At 38.9% G+C, this 17562-nt stretch overlaps 1 protein-coding gene across 8 annotated transcripts in view; it reads right to left on the reverse strand.

Annotated features, from left to right (window-relative positions):
* Positions 1 to 2781: 2781 nt before the first annotated feature.
* The window catches only part of SRSF11 (serine and arginine rich splicing factor 11), a 50823-nt gene continuing 36042 nt past the window's right edge, over positions 2782 to 17562 (reverse strand). For 3 of the 8 annotated variants that reach the window (XM_081085900.1, XM_081085899.1, XM_081085902.1), the window contains 5 exons: positions 15586 to 15717; positions 9984 to 10073; positions 5355 to 5450; positions 4270 to 4408; positions 2782 to 4164 (listed from right to left, as the gene is read on the reverse strand). In XM_081085900.1, coding sequence (XP_080942026.1) covers positions 3967 to 4164; positions 4270 to 4408; positions 5355 to 5450; positions 9984 to 10073; positions 15586 to 15717 — 655 coding nt within the window. In that variant the 3' untranslated portion in view covers positions 2782 to 3966. Of the gene's footprint in view, positions 4165 to 4269; positions 4430 to 5354; positions 5451 to 9983; positions 10074 to 15585; positions 15718 to 17562 lie in introns of all 8 variants that reach the window. The other 5 variants (XM_081085897.1, XM_081085896.1, XM_081085901.1 and 2 more) reach the window with 3 other exon arrangements.

A 17562-nucleotide genomic window follows, 5' to 3' on the forward strand; every position in this document is an offset into this window, starting at 1 on the left:
TTACAACAGCTGCTGGCCAGACTGGAGAGAGAGGCAAGTGCTGATCAAAAGTTGCCACAGAGCAACCGTCAGTCCCTGCTTCTCCCTTCAGGCCTCTCTCTGGCCCTGATTTGCAGCCCCCTCAGCAGTCAGTGCTGGGGCACTGTGTCTGCAGCAGAAGCAGTCAGCAACTGGGTTGCTATGGCAACCCAGCAGCACTGCCTACAGGACTGACTTCTGGTTGGTTGAGCCTTGGTAGTGACTGGTTATGACCCATCCTATATATTAGGATGTTTGGCCTGGATGGTTTTGTTCAGTGGTTGAGTGTCGACCTATGAACCAGGAGATCAAGGTTCTGTTCCCAGTCAGGGTACATGCCCGGGTTGTGGGCTTGATCTCGATCCCCAGTAGGGGGTGTGCAGGAGGAAGCTGATCAATGATTATCATTGATATTTCTGTATTTCCCCCTCTGAAATGAATAATACAGTGGTGCCTTGACTTATGAGTGTCCCGACTAACAAGTTTTTTGAGATACCAGCTGTCTCTCGGCCAATTTTTTGCATTGAGTTGACAGAGTAATTTGAGTTAACAAGTTCCTTAACAAGCTCAGTCTCGGAACGAATTAATCTCGTAAGTCAAGGCCCCACTGTATATAAAAAAAGTTCATCATTCTGTGAATTTTTATATTGTAATAAGTGTATATATATGTATTTTAAAATAAACATATTCTTAAGAATATTCCCACGGACGAAGAATTTAGTATGGTACACATGTGTTATTTTGCTAAAGAATTTATATTTAAAAAAATGTATTTTTATTGCTTTCAGAGAGGAAGAAGAGGTAGAAACATCAATGATGAGAATCATTGATTGGCTGCCTTCTGCATGCCCCCTACTGGAGACTGAACCTGTAACCGGGCATGTGCCCTTGATTGGAATCAAACCCCACAGGCTAGGGCTGCTAAAGAATTTCTAAATGAATTTCACATACAATGAAAATGGCAACAAAATTAAAACTGAGTAAAACAGATGAGTAAATCTATAACTCCAGAATTAGTCTCATTTAGAAAGGACCTATGCTAATAAAGCCTTAGGAATAGACATTCTGGATGCTCTTTAAAGTCCCAGTAGCATTTCCATAACATCCATATTTAACCAAAGTAAACACAACTTAAGTACTGATTGCATGGCCCTGAGGCACTTAATCTAGAACTCAACCAAAGTGTTGTTTGCTAGAGGAAAAGTTGGCTTGTACATTTTCTGTGATACCCACACCAGAACTTTATTTAGTTGTAAGATGCAACTTGAAGTAAAATTAGTTTGTACTGTTCTAGTAGAAGCCCTGTTTGTATCTAACATTTACACATACTCTCCACATACAGACACTGTAATCACTACCAGGAAGATTATCATCCAAAACCCATCGTCAAAAAATGAGAAGAGCAACATAGCCTTCTCTCTTAATCTGCATGCAACTTATTGTAGTGCTTCTGCTAAAACATTACCCTAAACTAAATTATAATTTTGAAAAGCCCCATAGCAGGTACCAGTCAACACAAGCCTGTATCTCTCCGCTCCAACCCATTCTCCCCCCCACCCCCCGCGGTGAAATTATCAACTACATTGCAGGATAGTAATTAATCTCATTTCACAATTAAGATATTCAAAGTAAAAGATACAGGTCTCCTCAGCTGCAAATGAAACCAAAACTCATGACTAGACTCATAGCCACTACCTCTCATTCACTGCTGAAGAATTTAAGCAAATAAATAGGACAAACATTTTTTCTAACAAAACCACTTTTATTTTTTTAATCATTTACTACTAAATACAGAACAAAACTTAAGTGTGGAGGCAGTCAGTATTCACTTGGTTTCAACTGATCGTGTTAAAGGCTTGTGTCCTGTGCAACCTTACCACTGTGCATAAAGTGTTCACTGAAAAATAACCTAGGTACGGGTTCCCGTCACTGCATTTTACATCAGTGACACTATTTTACAGCCCAAAACTTAATCCCTTTTGAAAAGTTAAGTATATTTGTATTCAGAGATTACAAGTGAGGAAACAGACTAATACTAGGTTTAACCAGGTGAAACTGCCAACATTTTACTTGTTTTGATTTACAAAAATGGCAGTCATATGGTTCAACCATCACCTACTAAGAAAGTTTTTGTAGGTTTAAGTAAATGTCACTTCTGTTCAACAGTTTTAAAATGACTATTAGGGCCATTACTAGAACTTCATAACTATAGACAAAATTCCTTTGGATAAAATCTTTAAAAAGTTACTTATTATAAACTGTAAAAACAATGCTGCTTTCTATATGGCATTTCAATTTTAAAAGTTAAAAAAATTATCAGACTTGGATAAGAGTTATACTTCCAAGTCTCATTTCCCCCTTAAACCCAGCCACTCTACACTACTCATTTCATAAATGAATAAATATTTAGTATTGTACATTAGATACATACCATTGAATTGCTATACTATTCCAGCAAAGGCAAATATTTCATTGAAAATATAAATTTAGTAGATATAGGTGGGATCATTTATCCTACAGTTACTTTACTCAACCCAATTCCTACACCCAAAATATGAGAAATTTATACTAAGAAATAGATTGTTTTAGAAATTAAAGCAACTTTGATAATTCTGATGGTAACTAATCACTACAGTGATGGATTGTATAGTAAATATGTAGATTGTAGGGGAAAGGACTTGATTTGTAAAATGAATGAGGTAAATGTCATACATTCAACAGCTTGTAAATAAATACAAATACGGTTTTACAGGAACATGAACATAGGTTTAAGGGTTTTATTATCAAAGACTTGTAAAACAATTTCGGAAACTGTACATCAACATGGCACAGACTGTAGCCTACTTTTGTTTTTACTGCACAAAAGTGAAGCTGGAAACTCCTGTAACTAAGAAAACAGTTGCCTAAACTACTTTGCATTTAACATGGAATCACCGTGGGCATAAGATTACTACTGCAGTAACAGTAACACAAATTTATTGGTTTTATACAACTTGAGATCAAATAAAAAGTACATTATCAAGTACATTTGTCTCACTTTAAAAGCATATGGTCAATTTAAAATGCACTACCCCCTTTTTCCAACATTGATATTAAAACAAATTAATAAAAGTGAAAAATTGAAAATTAGGACAAGAAATAAGTCTTTTACAGATGGACTCAGGATAGGCAGATAGCTTTCAATGATGTAGGTGTGAAATAAATTATTTCAGGGAAAAAAATTCCCAAACACCTTATGAAAAAGTATACAACTCTACTTCAAAATATGCTATTTACTCACTGCCAAAGACAGTTTTATTTCAAATTTTGTTTCTGTAATTAAAGCCTAAGCAGCCATCAAAAAAGGTTAGTGCATATATAACCTTTCAAAGTTAAACAAAAGCCACAAAATTTCAGCCACAAGGCTTAAAGGATTATCTATTTCAAATGCTTATTTCCAGATGTAACTATAAGAATGTTAACTTGTCATATCAACGAACAAGACCATAAGTAGATCCATCATGTTGGAGGATTTTAATGACATTGAGGATATTCCTGTCACAATTAACATGCAATCAGTGCATTCCCTACATGGCTCTATTACGGCAATGAATCAAATTCTAGAAATACTATAAGTGAACTTACTTAATAAAGGAGATTATACAACATAAACAATCCATGCCTGCTGTAGATGCATGCAGCTTTTCACTTCTGCTATGAAGCAGCACCAGAATAGTCAAGCTGCTTGGTTACTCAATCAGATTTCACCACATCAAGAATTGGTTACCCACATAGCATTTTCTAAAAACTTTTGGATGTAAATAATATCAATTACAGGAGCGTTATAACCATTTGTAGCTCAGAGCTGTATACATCTAAGGTTTGAGATGAACAAATACAGCATGAAGATATCACACAAAGGAATGACACTGATGCATGTATACAGGTGGATTCTCATGGAGGCCATATTCAGTCACTCATATCCATGTCTTCTTCATGATGATCATCACCATTCACTTTGGATTCTCTCAGGGGATCACCAGTTCCCTTTTCCACAGAACATTCTTTTGTTTTGGGGGAAACTGGTTCTGTTGGTTTCTTCTCCTCTTTTTTCTCTTTCTCGCTGTCATACCCCTGTTCCTCTTCATCATAATCCCGTGTAACCTGCTTTGCCAAGGAGAATAATAAAAGTAAACGTCTTCACAGAAAAATCACTTCTTATAAGTACTAGTACCACCTAAAATACCAAAATAAATTAGTATGTAAACATACTTTTACATCTTTATCACTCTCAGATTTTCTTTCCCGATCCTTTTCTTTATCTTTACTTTTCTTCTTCTTGCTTGTTGATCGTTCTCTTTCATCTCTGCCTCTTTCTTTGTCTTTATCTTTCTTCTTCTCCTTTTTATGCCTAGGATAACAGTAAAATGTTCTCAAAGAAAAAAAAGATGCTTTAAAGGATACGCTTGAGAATTTTAACCTGTAAGTATAGCAATAAGTTTTAACTTGTTTAGATGCTAAGCTTGACCCACGTTCACATGATATAAAGAGGGTACAGGGCCCTGGCCGGGTAGCTCAGTTGGTTAGACCATTGTCTTGATACACCACTAAAGTTGCAGGTTTGATCTCGTCAAGGCACAACAGGGGTGGGGAACCTTTTTTCTGCCAAGGACTATTTCGATATTTATAACATCAATTCCTGGGCCATACAAAATTATCAACCTAAAAATTAGCCTGCTGTATTTGGTCAAACATTTAATTAACTCACCCCTAATGCCTTGGCAAGGCCAGACCAAAATTTAGCAGGACCCGCGGTCTGGACGTTTCCCACCCCTGGACATACAAGAAGCAACCAATAAACACATAAATAAGTGGAATAACAAATTGATGTTTCTATCAAATTAATAAATAATAAAAAAAGACTAGCCCAGCCAGTTTGGCCCAGTGGTTGAGTGTCGAGCTATGAACCAGGAGAGGTCAAGGTTTGATTCCTGGTCAGGGCATATGCCCGGGTTGCAGTTTCAATCCCCAGTGTGCAGTGTGCAGGAGACAACCAATTAATGATTCTCTCGCCATCACTGATATTTATATATATCTCTCTCTCCCATATCTGAAATCAATGAAAATATATTTTAAAAAATATATAGCAAATATCCATTTTCAAAACACTGGACACAAGCCATGCTCAATAATAGAAGAAAACTAATTTGGTTACAGGCATAAAATGCTCAATCCTCCACAGTGTTTATTAAAACAGTTTCAAATTGTAAGAGAAAAAAGCACATTCATAAGCATTTTAATGGAAAAAAAAGTTCTGAAAATTAGAAAGAGTACACCTAAATCATTAGCATTCTTACCTCCTAGGGGACGGTGAGCGAGACAATTTTCTTTTCGGAGACCTGGGCTTTTTAGGAGATCTTGTGCCACTCCTGCTTCGTCGACGTCGTCTCTCTCTAGGACCACAAATGTACAAACTAGATTTTAAAATACAGACACATCATAGCAGATATGTCTATGATGGAGCTCCATTAGGAACTCAGAGCATTTTCAAATACAGTTTTGAGCTGAAGAATCAAATGAGTAGTAATAAACCACAATTCTTTTTCAAACCATGTCCCTTTCCTTTAATGCTCTCAAGAAAACCCTCATTTCCAGCAATTCTTAAAAAATTACATTATCAGAACATCAGATTTGTTAAACTTGAGGAAAGATTAACAATCAGTTTTTGATTCATACATCAGTGTCCAGAAGAGGTATAGGATCGTATGTTGCAGATACTAGTAAAATAAAAAATTACTCTTAAATTCACTGGGTAAAATTTAGAGAACTAAAGTTAATGTTAATGTAGGATCAAATTGATTCCCTATACTCCAGCAAGCCATGTTCCCCAACACTGCTTTGAGCAATCATTGTTTTAAGAAATATAGCCCTTTCCCTCTCTTTAAAACAGGGTGCAGAACCTTTTTTCTGCCTAGTGCCACTTGGATATTTGTAACATCATTCGTGGGCTATACAAAATTATCAACTTAAAGATTAGCCTGCTGCTGCTGCCAAAGCCGGTTTGGCTCAGTGGATAGAGCGTCAGCCTGCGGACTGAAGGGTCCCGGGTTCGATTCCGATCAAGGGCATGTACCTGGGTTGTGGGCACTTCCCCAGTGGGGGATGTGCAGGAGGCAGCTGATCGATGTTTCTCTCTCATCGATGTTTCTAACTCTCTCTCTCCCTTTCTCTCTGTAAAAAATCAATAAAATATATTTAAAAAAAAAAAAAAAAGATTAGCCTGCTGTCCTGGCTGGTGTGGCTCAGTTGGTTGAGCGTCAGTCATGCACCAAAAGGTTGCCAGTTTGATTGCTGGCTAGGGCACATGCACAGGTTGCAAGCTAAAACCCCGGTGGGTGGTGGTGGTGGGGAGGTTTGGTTGCAAGAGGCAGCCAATCAATGTTCTGCTCTCACATAGCTTTTCTCTCTCACTGCCCCTTCCTCTCTCTTGGTGAGATGTTCCCCACCTGTGGTTTAAAATGTGGCTTAAAAAAAAATTCTGCTGGTTACTATTCTCAAAAGCTATTAGGACTTGTAAGATTACAATTTAGGCACAAAATAAAAATAAAACCCCATTAATTTCAGTTGTCTAGCTTCCATAAAAGCTTTAGGAAAAAAAACCCCCACAAAAAACCACCAAAAACCAACCAAACAAAAAATTACCTTTACAACCCTGTGTGGCACCTCCCCCCACTGTCCTGGAAACATTACACACAACTTTTCATTCATCAAATATTATCAAGGTGATCCAATAATTAAGCAGTGTAAAGTGCTTATGAATAAGTATATTAAATAAAGGAACAGGCAAAAACAACAAAAAGAAAAAATAAAAGGAAAAAAATAAAGAGCCACTAGTTAGCAAGGTAAGAAAAATAAATGCTGCACACCCCACCTTTCCCTAAGACCTAGTTTGTCATTTTCTTAAATACTTACACATGGTTTCATTTTCTGTTTTAAATAGTTGCCTCTCCGTATCTGCAGGTTTTACATCTATGGATGCCAGAGGGTTAACTGTATGCATTATTCTATGCCATTTAATAAAAGGTGTGCCCCCCAAATGTATACACATATTTTGAATAATTATAAAGGCAGTGTTTATAAAATACATTTCATTTTCAAAATTGAGGCTTCAGCAGTTAAACTGTGCATACATCTTTTGGGGACACCCTGTATAAGGGACTTGAGCTTCTTGGATTTTGGTTCCTGCAGGGGTTCCAATATAATTTACATTTTCTGAAAATATTCCTCACCCTGAGAAGAAACCCCATAATAAATTACCTTTAGGTATCACACCCCAACCATCAATCTACTTTTTGTCTTTATAGATTTATCTATTCTGGACACCTGTCAATGGAATCCTACAATTTATGGTTCTTTGTGACTCACTACTTTCATCTAAGTTGCCAAGGCTCATCCACCTGGTAACATTTATCAGTATTTTATTCCTTTTCATTGCTGGATAATTCATTGTGTAGCTATACCATTTTATTCACACACGTTAGTTAATGAACATCTGGGCTGACTTTTTGGTTATTATGAGTAATAACACTGCTATGAAAATTAGTGTACACAGTTTTGTGTGTAACATTTTCATTTCTTTTGGGTATATCCTTAGAAGTGAAAATACTGTGTCAAAACTCTTAATTTTTTAAAGGAACTACCAACCGTTTTCCAAAGCAGTTGCACCATTTTATATTAATGCCAAAAACATACAGAGTCCCAGGTTCTCCACATACTTGCCAACACTAGTTACCATCTGTCTTTTTAAATAATAACCATCCTAGTGTCTGTGTTTTTTGTTTGTTTTTTTTTAAGTATATTTTATTGATTTTTTTATAGCGAGGAAGGGAGAGGGATAGAAAATTAGAAACATTGATGAGAGAGGAACATTGATCAGCCGCCTCTTGCACACCCCCCACTGGAGATATGCCCGCAACCAAGGTACATGCCCTTGACTGGAATCGAACCCGGGACCCTTCAGTCCGCAGGCTGACGCTCTATCCACTGAGCCAAACTGGTCAGGGCAGTGTCTGTGGTTTTGATTTGCATTTCCCTGATGACTAATGTATATCTTTTCATGTTTATCAGACACTTGCATATATTCTTTGGAGAACTGTCAATTCAGATTCTTTGGCAATTTTTTAATTAGGTTGTCTTACTATAATTGAGTTGTAACAGTTCTTTGTATATTCTAGATACAAGTCCCTTTTTGAATATATAATCTGTTACTTTCTAGCACTCTGGGTTGTTGTCTTTAAGTTCTTGACAGTATTCTTTGAAACAAACGTTTTTAATTTTGATGACCTCCAAAATTTACATTTATCTTTTGTCATTTATGCTTTTGATGTCATATCTAGAAAACCACTGCCAAATTCAAGGTCATGAAGATTTACTTCCATTTAGGGTTTTACATTTAGGTCATGTATCCATTTTGAATTAATTTTTGTACATAAGTGACCCTCCAAAGCATTTAATAATCAATGTAAGAAAACAATCACTACAGCAAAATGTGTAAACTAGATTGGAAGAAAATGGAGTTACTAAGTATGACCAGCCCTTACTAATCCTCTAATAAAATCCTAATATGCAAATCAACCAAACAGCAGAACCACCAGTCGCTATGACATGCACTGACCATTAGGGGGCAGACGCTCAACGCAGGAGCTGTCCCCGACTGGGGGCAGCTCCTGCGTTGAGCGTCTGCACCCAAAAGGGAGGCAACCAGCGGTGGGGACCCTGATCGCCAGCCAGGCCTACAGACTCTACCCTATATATTGGGAAGAGTCTCTTAGATTTAAAAATTAAAACCTGACAAGGCTACTCTAACACTGAAAAAACAGGATGATGCAGTGATGACATTCAAGGACTTTGGCTTGCACATTTTGTAGTCAGCCCTGATTCTGACACTTGTAACAACTATGTGACAAAGCCAATTACTTAACTTCTCTCTGCTTCAGTTTTTCCACCCATAAGATGGGGAAAATGGTACTACTGCCTCAGAAGGATCATGTTAAGTACTACTTTTTATAATCAGGGCAAAAAAATGTAGCTGCCCATACAACAGCAAGATGCCTTTCACCTGTATGAAAAGTATGATCACTGGTGCATGCAGCGTCCTGGATTGCGAGTCATGTCTGACTGCCCTGAGGGCACAGGCCAGGTTTAGGGACCCTCCCCCGGCTGTGCACGAATTTCGGGCACTGGGCCTCTAGTTTCATAAATATCAATGTTTATATACCATTGCGAAAAACACATTCCTGTGGAGTAAAGTTAGCAACATTTAATTTTCACACTATGGCAGAATTACAAGTCTAAGAATGACACAAATTAGAACTTGACTACTTGCTATTATTTTATCAACAAAACCCTATATATAGGGGGAAAAACTCTTTTGACTATTTATGTGGACATTTAAAGCATGACTTACTATGTAATAAAAATAAGTTTCATGTAATAATTCAAATCAGGATACAAAATGCATGTAGCAAACTAGAAAATGACCGCTGTTGAACTCCCTATTACGTCAAATTTACTCTACACAGGCATTCGCCAACCAGTGGTCCACAGACCACACTGGTGGTCCACATGGTCCAAAAGGTTGGCAACCGCTGCTCTACACTAAGCATGTCAAACTCACCACGAATTTGACATGCTTGTTCTACACCATAAAAAGTAAGTAAAAAGAAAAGAACTTTAGGTTATTCTTCACAAGTTGCCTCTAAAATTTGTTAACAATGAAGTATGTACAGAGGTAGGCAAAAGAAGTTTTACAGTTCATATGGAAAACAATACAATAAGTAATAATATGAGAATAAATTTTTCTGTATTCACAACTGTAAACCTACTTTTGCCCACTCCTGTACGTACTAGAAAACACGCAATGCTCACAATCTATTGACATCCTTGCAAATAGTTTTAAGAAATGCCAAGAATTTATAATGTCTTACCTGCTTGCACTTCTGGACCGTCTGGCCGTGCTATAACTTTTTGGTGGTGTTTTGGAACGTTTCTTTTCTTTGTCTTCTTTCTTTTTGTCTCTAATAAATGAACATAATTTATGAATGCATTAATAAGTTTCACCTAATAAAAACTTATACAGTACATAAAATAAACACAAAAGCACAGTGAGATCTAATTCAATCCTTAAAATAAAATGAGCATTATTCTGATACTAAATATAGAAATATAATTCAAATGGTATTACTTGTGATTAAAAATTTTTAAGAAAAAGAATCCTACTTTTCTGGTATTCTACAGAAAACTTCTCTCCAATAGAGAGCATAGACTATAGAGAGAAAATGATAAAGGATGTTGGCCAGTTTCTTGATTGACTGGTACAAAAACCAATCCTATCTAATAAAAGAGAAACATGGTAATTAGTGTACGTCTACTACCCTTCCCATTGGCTAATCAGCAAGATATGCAAATTAACTGCCAGCCAAGATGGTGGCCGGCAGCCAGGCAGCTTGAAGCGAACATGAGGCTTGCTTGCTTCAGTGACGGAGGAAACCAACGTTCCCCGCCTGCCTTGCCGGCCTCTGAGCTTGCAGTCTGAAACATTGTTACAAATATAGAAGCTAAACAAAACCCCAGAAACCTGCTTTCAGCCCGTGGGGATCTCAGAGCTAGAGCTGAAATAGTGTTTCGATTATAGAACACAAAAAAACCCAGATACTTGCTTTTAGCAACAGAGGCCTCAGAGCTGGAGCCAAAGCTAAAGCTGGCCCAGAATAAAAAAGAAAAAGAAAAAAAGGAGCAGATGGGAGCTTCAGTCACCCGCCAGCCTGAAAACAGCCCTCAGCCCCTCACCCAGACTGGCCAGGCACCCCAGTGGGGACCCCCACCCTGAAGGTTGTGTGACCAGCTGCAAACAGCCATCATCTCCTCACCCAGGCTGGCCAGGCACCCCAGTGGGGACCCCCACCCTGATCCAGGACACCTTTCAGGGCAAACCAGCCGGCCCCCACCCGTGCACCAGGCCACTATCCTATATAGTAAAAGGGTAACATGCCTCCCAGCACCGGGATCAGCGGAGCCGCGAGGCCTCCTGGCACCGGGATCAGCATGACAGGGGGCAGCGCCCAAACCCCCTGATCACCCTGCGGCTCTGTGTGTGAGAAGGGGCGGGGCCACAACCTCCCTATCCGCCCTGCTCTGTTGGTGACAGGGGAAGGCACCCCAACCCCCTGATCAGCCCTGCTCTGTGCCTGATAGGGGGGAGCTCCCCAACTCCCTGATCGCCCTGCGGCTCTGTGTGTGACAGGGTGCAGCGCCCCAAACTCCCCCACAGGCCCTGCTCTGTGTGTGACGGGGTAGAGCCATAACCTCCCCATCGGCCCTGCCCTGAGTGTGACAGTGGCGGCGCCCCAACCCCAATTGGCCCTGCTCTGTGGGTGATAGAGGGCGGCGCCCCAACCCCCTGATCCGCCCTGCTCTGTGCATGACAGGGGGGAGCTCCCCAACCCCGATGGGCCCTGCTCTGTGCGTGACAGGGCGTGGCGCCACAACCTCCCCATCGACCCTGCCTTGAGTGTGACAGGGGGCTGTGCCCCAACCCCCCAATTGGCCCTACCCTGAGCGTGACTGAGAGTGGCATTGCAACCTCCAGATCTGCCCTGCTCTGTGCATGACAGGGGGCGGTGCCCCAACTCCCCAATCGGCCCTGTTCTGATCCCAACCAGGGGCTGCACCTACGGACTGGGCCTGCCCTCTGTACCCCTCGAGCAGGCCTAAGCCAGCAGGTTGTTATCTCCCGAGGGGTCCCAGACTGCGAGAGGGCACAGGCCGGGCTGAGGGACAAATTTTTGTGTACAGGGCCTCTAGTAGTTTTAATAATTGTCTCTAGGCTCTTCAATAGTCATTTTTCTCTCAAGTGATTTGTTTTCCAACCCACCATTGCTCTATGTCTTCTGTCAGGCCAAAACCCATTATAATGCACTATCAAAATTAATTATTAGTATTCTCCCAAAGCACACACTCATGTTAACCTCTTTCATGGACTTAGCCGACTTTCTACCTTTGTTTCTGCTGCTAACTATTCTGGGCTACTTGGTGCTACTAGAAAAAATATCACATCATAATCAACTGGTACTGTAACCTTATCAATTCTAAGTCTTTTTACAGATTGTTATGAATTGACTTTTATTCCCCTCAGCATGTTGTTTTTTTAAAAAAATATATATTTTATTTATTTTTTACAGAGAGGGAGAGGGATAGTTAGAAACATCGATCAGCTCCCTCCTACACACCTCCTACTGGGGATATGCCTGCAACCAAGGTACATGCCCTTGACTGGAATCAAACCTGGGACCTTTCAGTCCACAAGCCGATGCTCTATCTACTAAGCCAAAGTGGTTAGGGCTCAGCATGTTTTTTAAAGGAAGTTATTATTTCTTTATAACAGTTTCTCTATTACTTGTGCTCAGTCTTCTCCTTCTAGTATCCCTATGATACAAATGTTTTGTTTCATGGTGTCCCAAAGTTCCCTTAAACTATCCTCCTGATCTTCAATTTTTCCTTTTGCTGCTCTAATTGGTTTTTTTCCTACCTTGTATTTCAAGTCACTGATTCTATCTTCTGCCCCACTTAATCTACTTTTGATTCCTTCTAATGTATTCTTTATGTCAGATATTAATCTTCATTTCCAACTGATTCTTTTTTTAAAATATATTTTATTGATTTTCTACAGAGAGGAAGGGAGAGGGATAGAGAGTTAGAAACATCCATCAGCTGCCTCCTGCACACCCCCTACTGGGTATGTGCCTGCAACTAAGCCCTTGATAGGAATCGAACCTGGGACCCTTGAGTCCAGAGGCCGACACTCTACTGAGCCAAACTGGTTAGGGCCCAACTGATTCTCATTTATGGTTTCTATTTCCTGTTTCATGCTGTTGTAGTTCTAAGTTTCTGGAAATCCTCACAAAGTTCCTGGATCATCTTTAGAACCATTACTTTGAACTCTGTACCTGACAAATTGCTTGCCTCCTTTTCACTTAGCCTTCTTTCTGGAGATTCCCCCTTTTATTTGTGTGTTGTTTGTCTCCCCATTTTTGCTGTCCCTTTGTATTTGTTTGTATGTATTAGATCAAATTGCTATGCCTTCCAGTCTTCATGGGATGGTCTTATGTAGTAAGTGTATTGTGCAGTCTCATTGGTGCAGTCTCTCAGACCTCTTGAGTTGGGGCGGGCGGGCTAGGAATGTCCCTTGTGTAATTTGTTATTTCCTATTGTAATTGGGTCTTGAATGTTGTTGTCCCATTCGTGGGAAGAATCTCCTTTCAGGATGGGTGAATGTGAGGCCACCCCATACACATTGTGTTGTGCAGGTGTGCATCTGATCACAAATGGTCTTGGACAACAGCTCTCCCACCAGGCAAAGGTCTTTGTTTCTAAGCTAACAGCTTGCCTGAGATCAACTGAGAACACCTGTTCCCTGTGAGGAGATTTGCTACAGAAATACTCCCCCCCACCCCCGCTTTGGATCACCATTTTCCCCAAGACTATGGACAAAGGGATCAATACTGTATTTGTTGAATGAGAAATCCCGTCCATCCATAAACATACATATACATTCATCCTTAACTATTCCACAATTTTAGAGATTAAAGTGTCTCTTGTTGCTCTAAGCCGATTCTCCCATCCCTTCCTTCCTTGGTCACCCTGTTCCATCAGTCACCCCTTCTCTTCATTCAAGTCATTTTATTTTGTTAATCCTCACCGAAGGGTATTTTTCCATTAGTTTTTAGAGAGTGGAAGGGAGGTGGGAAGACAGAAAGAGAGAGAAACATAGATGTGAGTCACAATGTTTGGTTGCCTCTCACACATGCCCTGACCAGGGTCAGCTATCAAACCTGCAACTGAGGTATGTGCCCTTGACTGGAATTGGACCCAGAATCCTTCAGGGCATATGTGGGAGGAAGCTTGTTTGTTTGACTGAATTAAGAGATGACCCACCTTGGAAAACACAACTAAAAGTCTTGTTACAGTCTCAAACAGTCAGCAAAACTATCCCAGAATTTTATGTTCCCAGTTGTTATATGTTTGCCAAGAATAAATGTTGTTGGTCCCCTTCTGTCCTTTTTAAAAATTACATAATTAAATGAATAGGTAAAGTAGTATAAAGAACTGCTTCTAAAAAAATGAGGCAAATATTTTAGAAAGAGATAAAGGACAGTTGCTAAAAGAAGTATTGTGTAGCCGAAACCGGTTTGGCTCAGTGGATAGAGCGTCGGCCTGTGGACTGAAAGGTCCCAGGTTCGATTCCGGTCAAGGGCATGTACCTGGGTTGCGGGCATATCCCCAGTAGGAGATGTGCAGGAGGCAGCTGATCGATGTTTCTCTCTCATCGATGTTTCTAACTCTCTATCTCTCTCCCTTCCTCTCTGTAAAAAATCAATAAAATATATTTAAAAAAAAAAAAAAAAAAAAAAAAAAAAAAAAAAAAAGAAGTATTGTGAAACAAAGTGTGACAACTCTACATAGGAAAAAAAAAACTAGGTATTTTTCAAGTGACAGAATTCTCTTGCCACTTTAAAGGTGGTTCAGAAGAAAACAATGATTTGGTAAACGTTACTCAAGGCTATCATGCTAATTTAAAGTTTCACTTTAAATGAAAAAGACTGATTATTGAACACATATTTAAGTCAAAATGTTTGCCTTTGATTGACAAATTATATATTTATATTGATTTCAGAGAGATAGGGAGAGGGAAAGATAGAAACATCAATGATGAGAGAACCATCAATCAGCTGCCTCCTGCAACCACCCCACTGGGGATCAAACATGCAACCTGAGGAGTCCAATCTCGTGGTTGATAGATCAACACTGAATCACTGAGCCATACCAGCAGGCAATATATTTGCTTTTTAATAAATCCTCACTTCAATTCTCTACTGGTCCCAAATCATGGGATAAGAGACTCTAAAATATGGCATATAGTCAATTTTAATATGTAACATATATTTATTGATTTCAGAGAGGAAGAGAAAAGGAGAGATAGAAACATCAATGATGACAGAGAATCATTTCTTGGCTGCCTCCTGCACCCCCCTACTGTGGATGAGCCCCCAACCCCGCGTGTGTTCTGACCAGGAGTCAAACCCTGACCTTCTTAGTTCATAGGTCAATGCTCAGCCACTGAGTCACAGCAGCCAGGCATTAATAAATATTTTTAAGTATTGATGATGAAATGTGTAAAGATGAATTAAAGCATGGTTGTCTGTCATAAACTCCTTGGCATATCACAAGGGATGGCTGGTAGCACTAAATCCTTAGTGGTGGTTGAATGGATAGGAGGAAAAAAGGAAAGTAGTAGGATAGCTAAGAGTTTCTACTACACAGAAATCTTACCTGGATCTTCAGCTATAAATAGAAATCTGAAGTTTATAAAGGAAACAAGAAAAACAAATGCTAGACTCATCAAACTTTAGTTTCTTCCCCCTCTATTGGTATTTCCCAATACCATCGCTTTTGTCTTTAAGTAGCACAGTATTTGGGGTCTTGAGAACTCTAAATTTTGTCTTCCCACCCAATGTTAACCGTCCACTATACCTGTTTTTGGATGTGCTCCTTGACCTTCTACCTCTCTCTCTGGAATGAGATCTTCTCCGTCTGGGACTTTTGGATCGTCGCCTACTCCTTGACTTAGAATGTGACCTCCTTCTAGATCTGCTTCTTGACCGCCTAATGAAAGAAAGCCAATACATGCACTTAAATAGGAAAGGTTAGTTGTGTTTATGACTATATCACTTCGTATCAGATAAAAGACTTATAAGCTTCATTAAGTGGGGACAATTTACTACCAGTTGCTATCATTATTTAGTCCATATAATGAACATTTTTATTACCCTAGAAATATGAATACCTTTTGTTGAAACTATCAAACTAGTCCTATGTCCATTGAAACTACAATAGCAAATGTAAAAATACTGCTAGAGCATGAAAAAAAAGATCAAATTAAAAAAAACCCTGAATGATTTGCATTATCTTCCTCAGTATATAGCACCCTAGCATGTTATTGATTCCTCACTATTGCATGTTAAATCTATCAATTACCAAATATTCATATATGCTTACTACATGCTTTATAAATACTCATAATGAGCCTATAATGTAGGTATCATTACTCCCATCTTATAAATGAAACCACTTAGTGTTGCTTCTATAATTTCTAATTTTGGTTCTCTAAAATATATCCTACTTCTTTAATTTGCAATTTAAGAGCAATGAAGGCCTTCCTTATACAGATTTATATAATTCAGTACAAACTGCCTTATTCTCACTACCATTCCTTCCTGTCATGTAAAAGAAATGTCTCTGTACCCTCTTCATTCCACTCCTCCCTCCAAACCTATAGTTTCTTTCTCTCCCAGAATTTAGGTAAAATTAACCCTTTTGATGTTGTCATTAATCCTCCTTCCTGTAGTTTACTCCCTTCTACATTAAGATTAAAAATAAACTGCAATATTTTGCTTAGACTTAAATCATTTATTTAACTTTTAGTGACGATTCAACCTTTCTCTGAAAATTTTCAAATATATTCTAAACCTTTTGCCTTCACATTTTCAAGGTGCCACAGGACGGACATTTTATAAATGGAAATTATCTCATTTATAAGCCAGCAAACAACTGAGTGCATTCATTAACTAACCTCTTTCAGCCTACTACTTTAGCAAAGAAAAATAATAGCACTTCCATTACAGAACATTTGTAATTTAAAAGGAATTAAAAAACCCAGCACTCTGGCCTTAGTATAAGTATGTACATTAAATACTGACCCTCTTCTTCTTGCTTATGTATTAACAAAATTTCTGTTGCCATCATTTTCTAAAATAGCTGTTTCAAAATTCATCACTGGTGTTTCATCAAATCCAACGACTTTTTATTTTAATCATCTTATATTTGACCATATTATGCAACTATTTACTAAAACATTTCCCTCTTAAAAACATGTCTATATCCTAGAAAATTTTCATGTAATGCTTACCTTTTTGTAAGTTCCATAAGGACAGGAAGTGTGTATATCTTACTGACCACAAACCCTTGAGAAATTACTAGTGTGTCTGACTTAAATGAAAGGTATGAATATAGGGTGTCCCCCCTCAAATGTATACACACACTTTGAATAATCGTAAAGATTTTTTTGGGGACACTGTATTTTGATTCTAATATAAAATATCAGATTCCTCACTTTCTTGAAAAAAAAATTATTTTAAATATATTTTATTGATATTTTTACAGAGAGGAAAGGAGAGGTAGAGTTAGGAACATCGATGAGAGAGAAACATCGAACAGCTGTCTCCTGCACACTCCCTACTGGGTATGTGCCCGCAACCAAGGTACATGCCCTTGATTGGAATTGAACCTGGGACCCTGGAGTCCGCAGGCCGACGCTCTATTCACTGAGCCAAACTGGTTAGGGCAAAAAATATATATATATATATTTTTTTACCATTGACAGTAGTACAGATGACCTCCATTTCCTCCCCATGTCTCTCCCCCTGCCCAGGCTTTCACCACACTATTGTG

This window comes from Myotis nattereri (assembly GCF_964212035.1).
Source record: "Myotis nattereri genome assembly, chromosome: 3".
Lineage (NCBI taxonomy): Eukaryota > Metazoa > Chordata > Mammalia > Chiroptera > Vespertilionidae > Myotis > Myotis nattereri.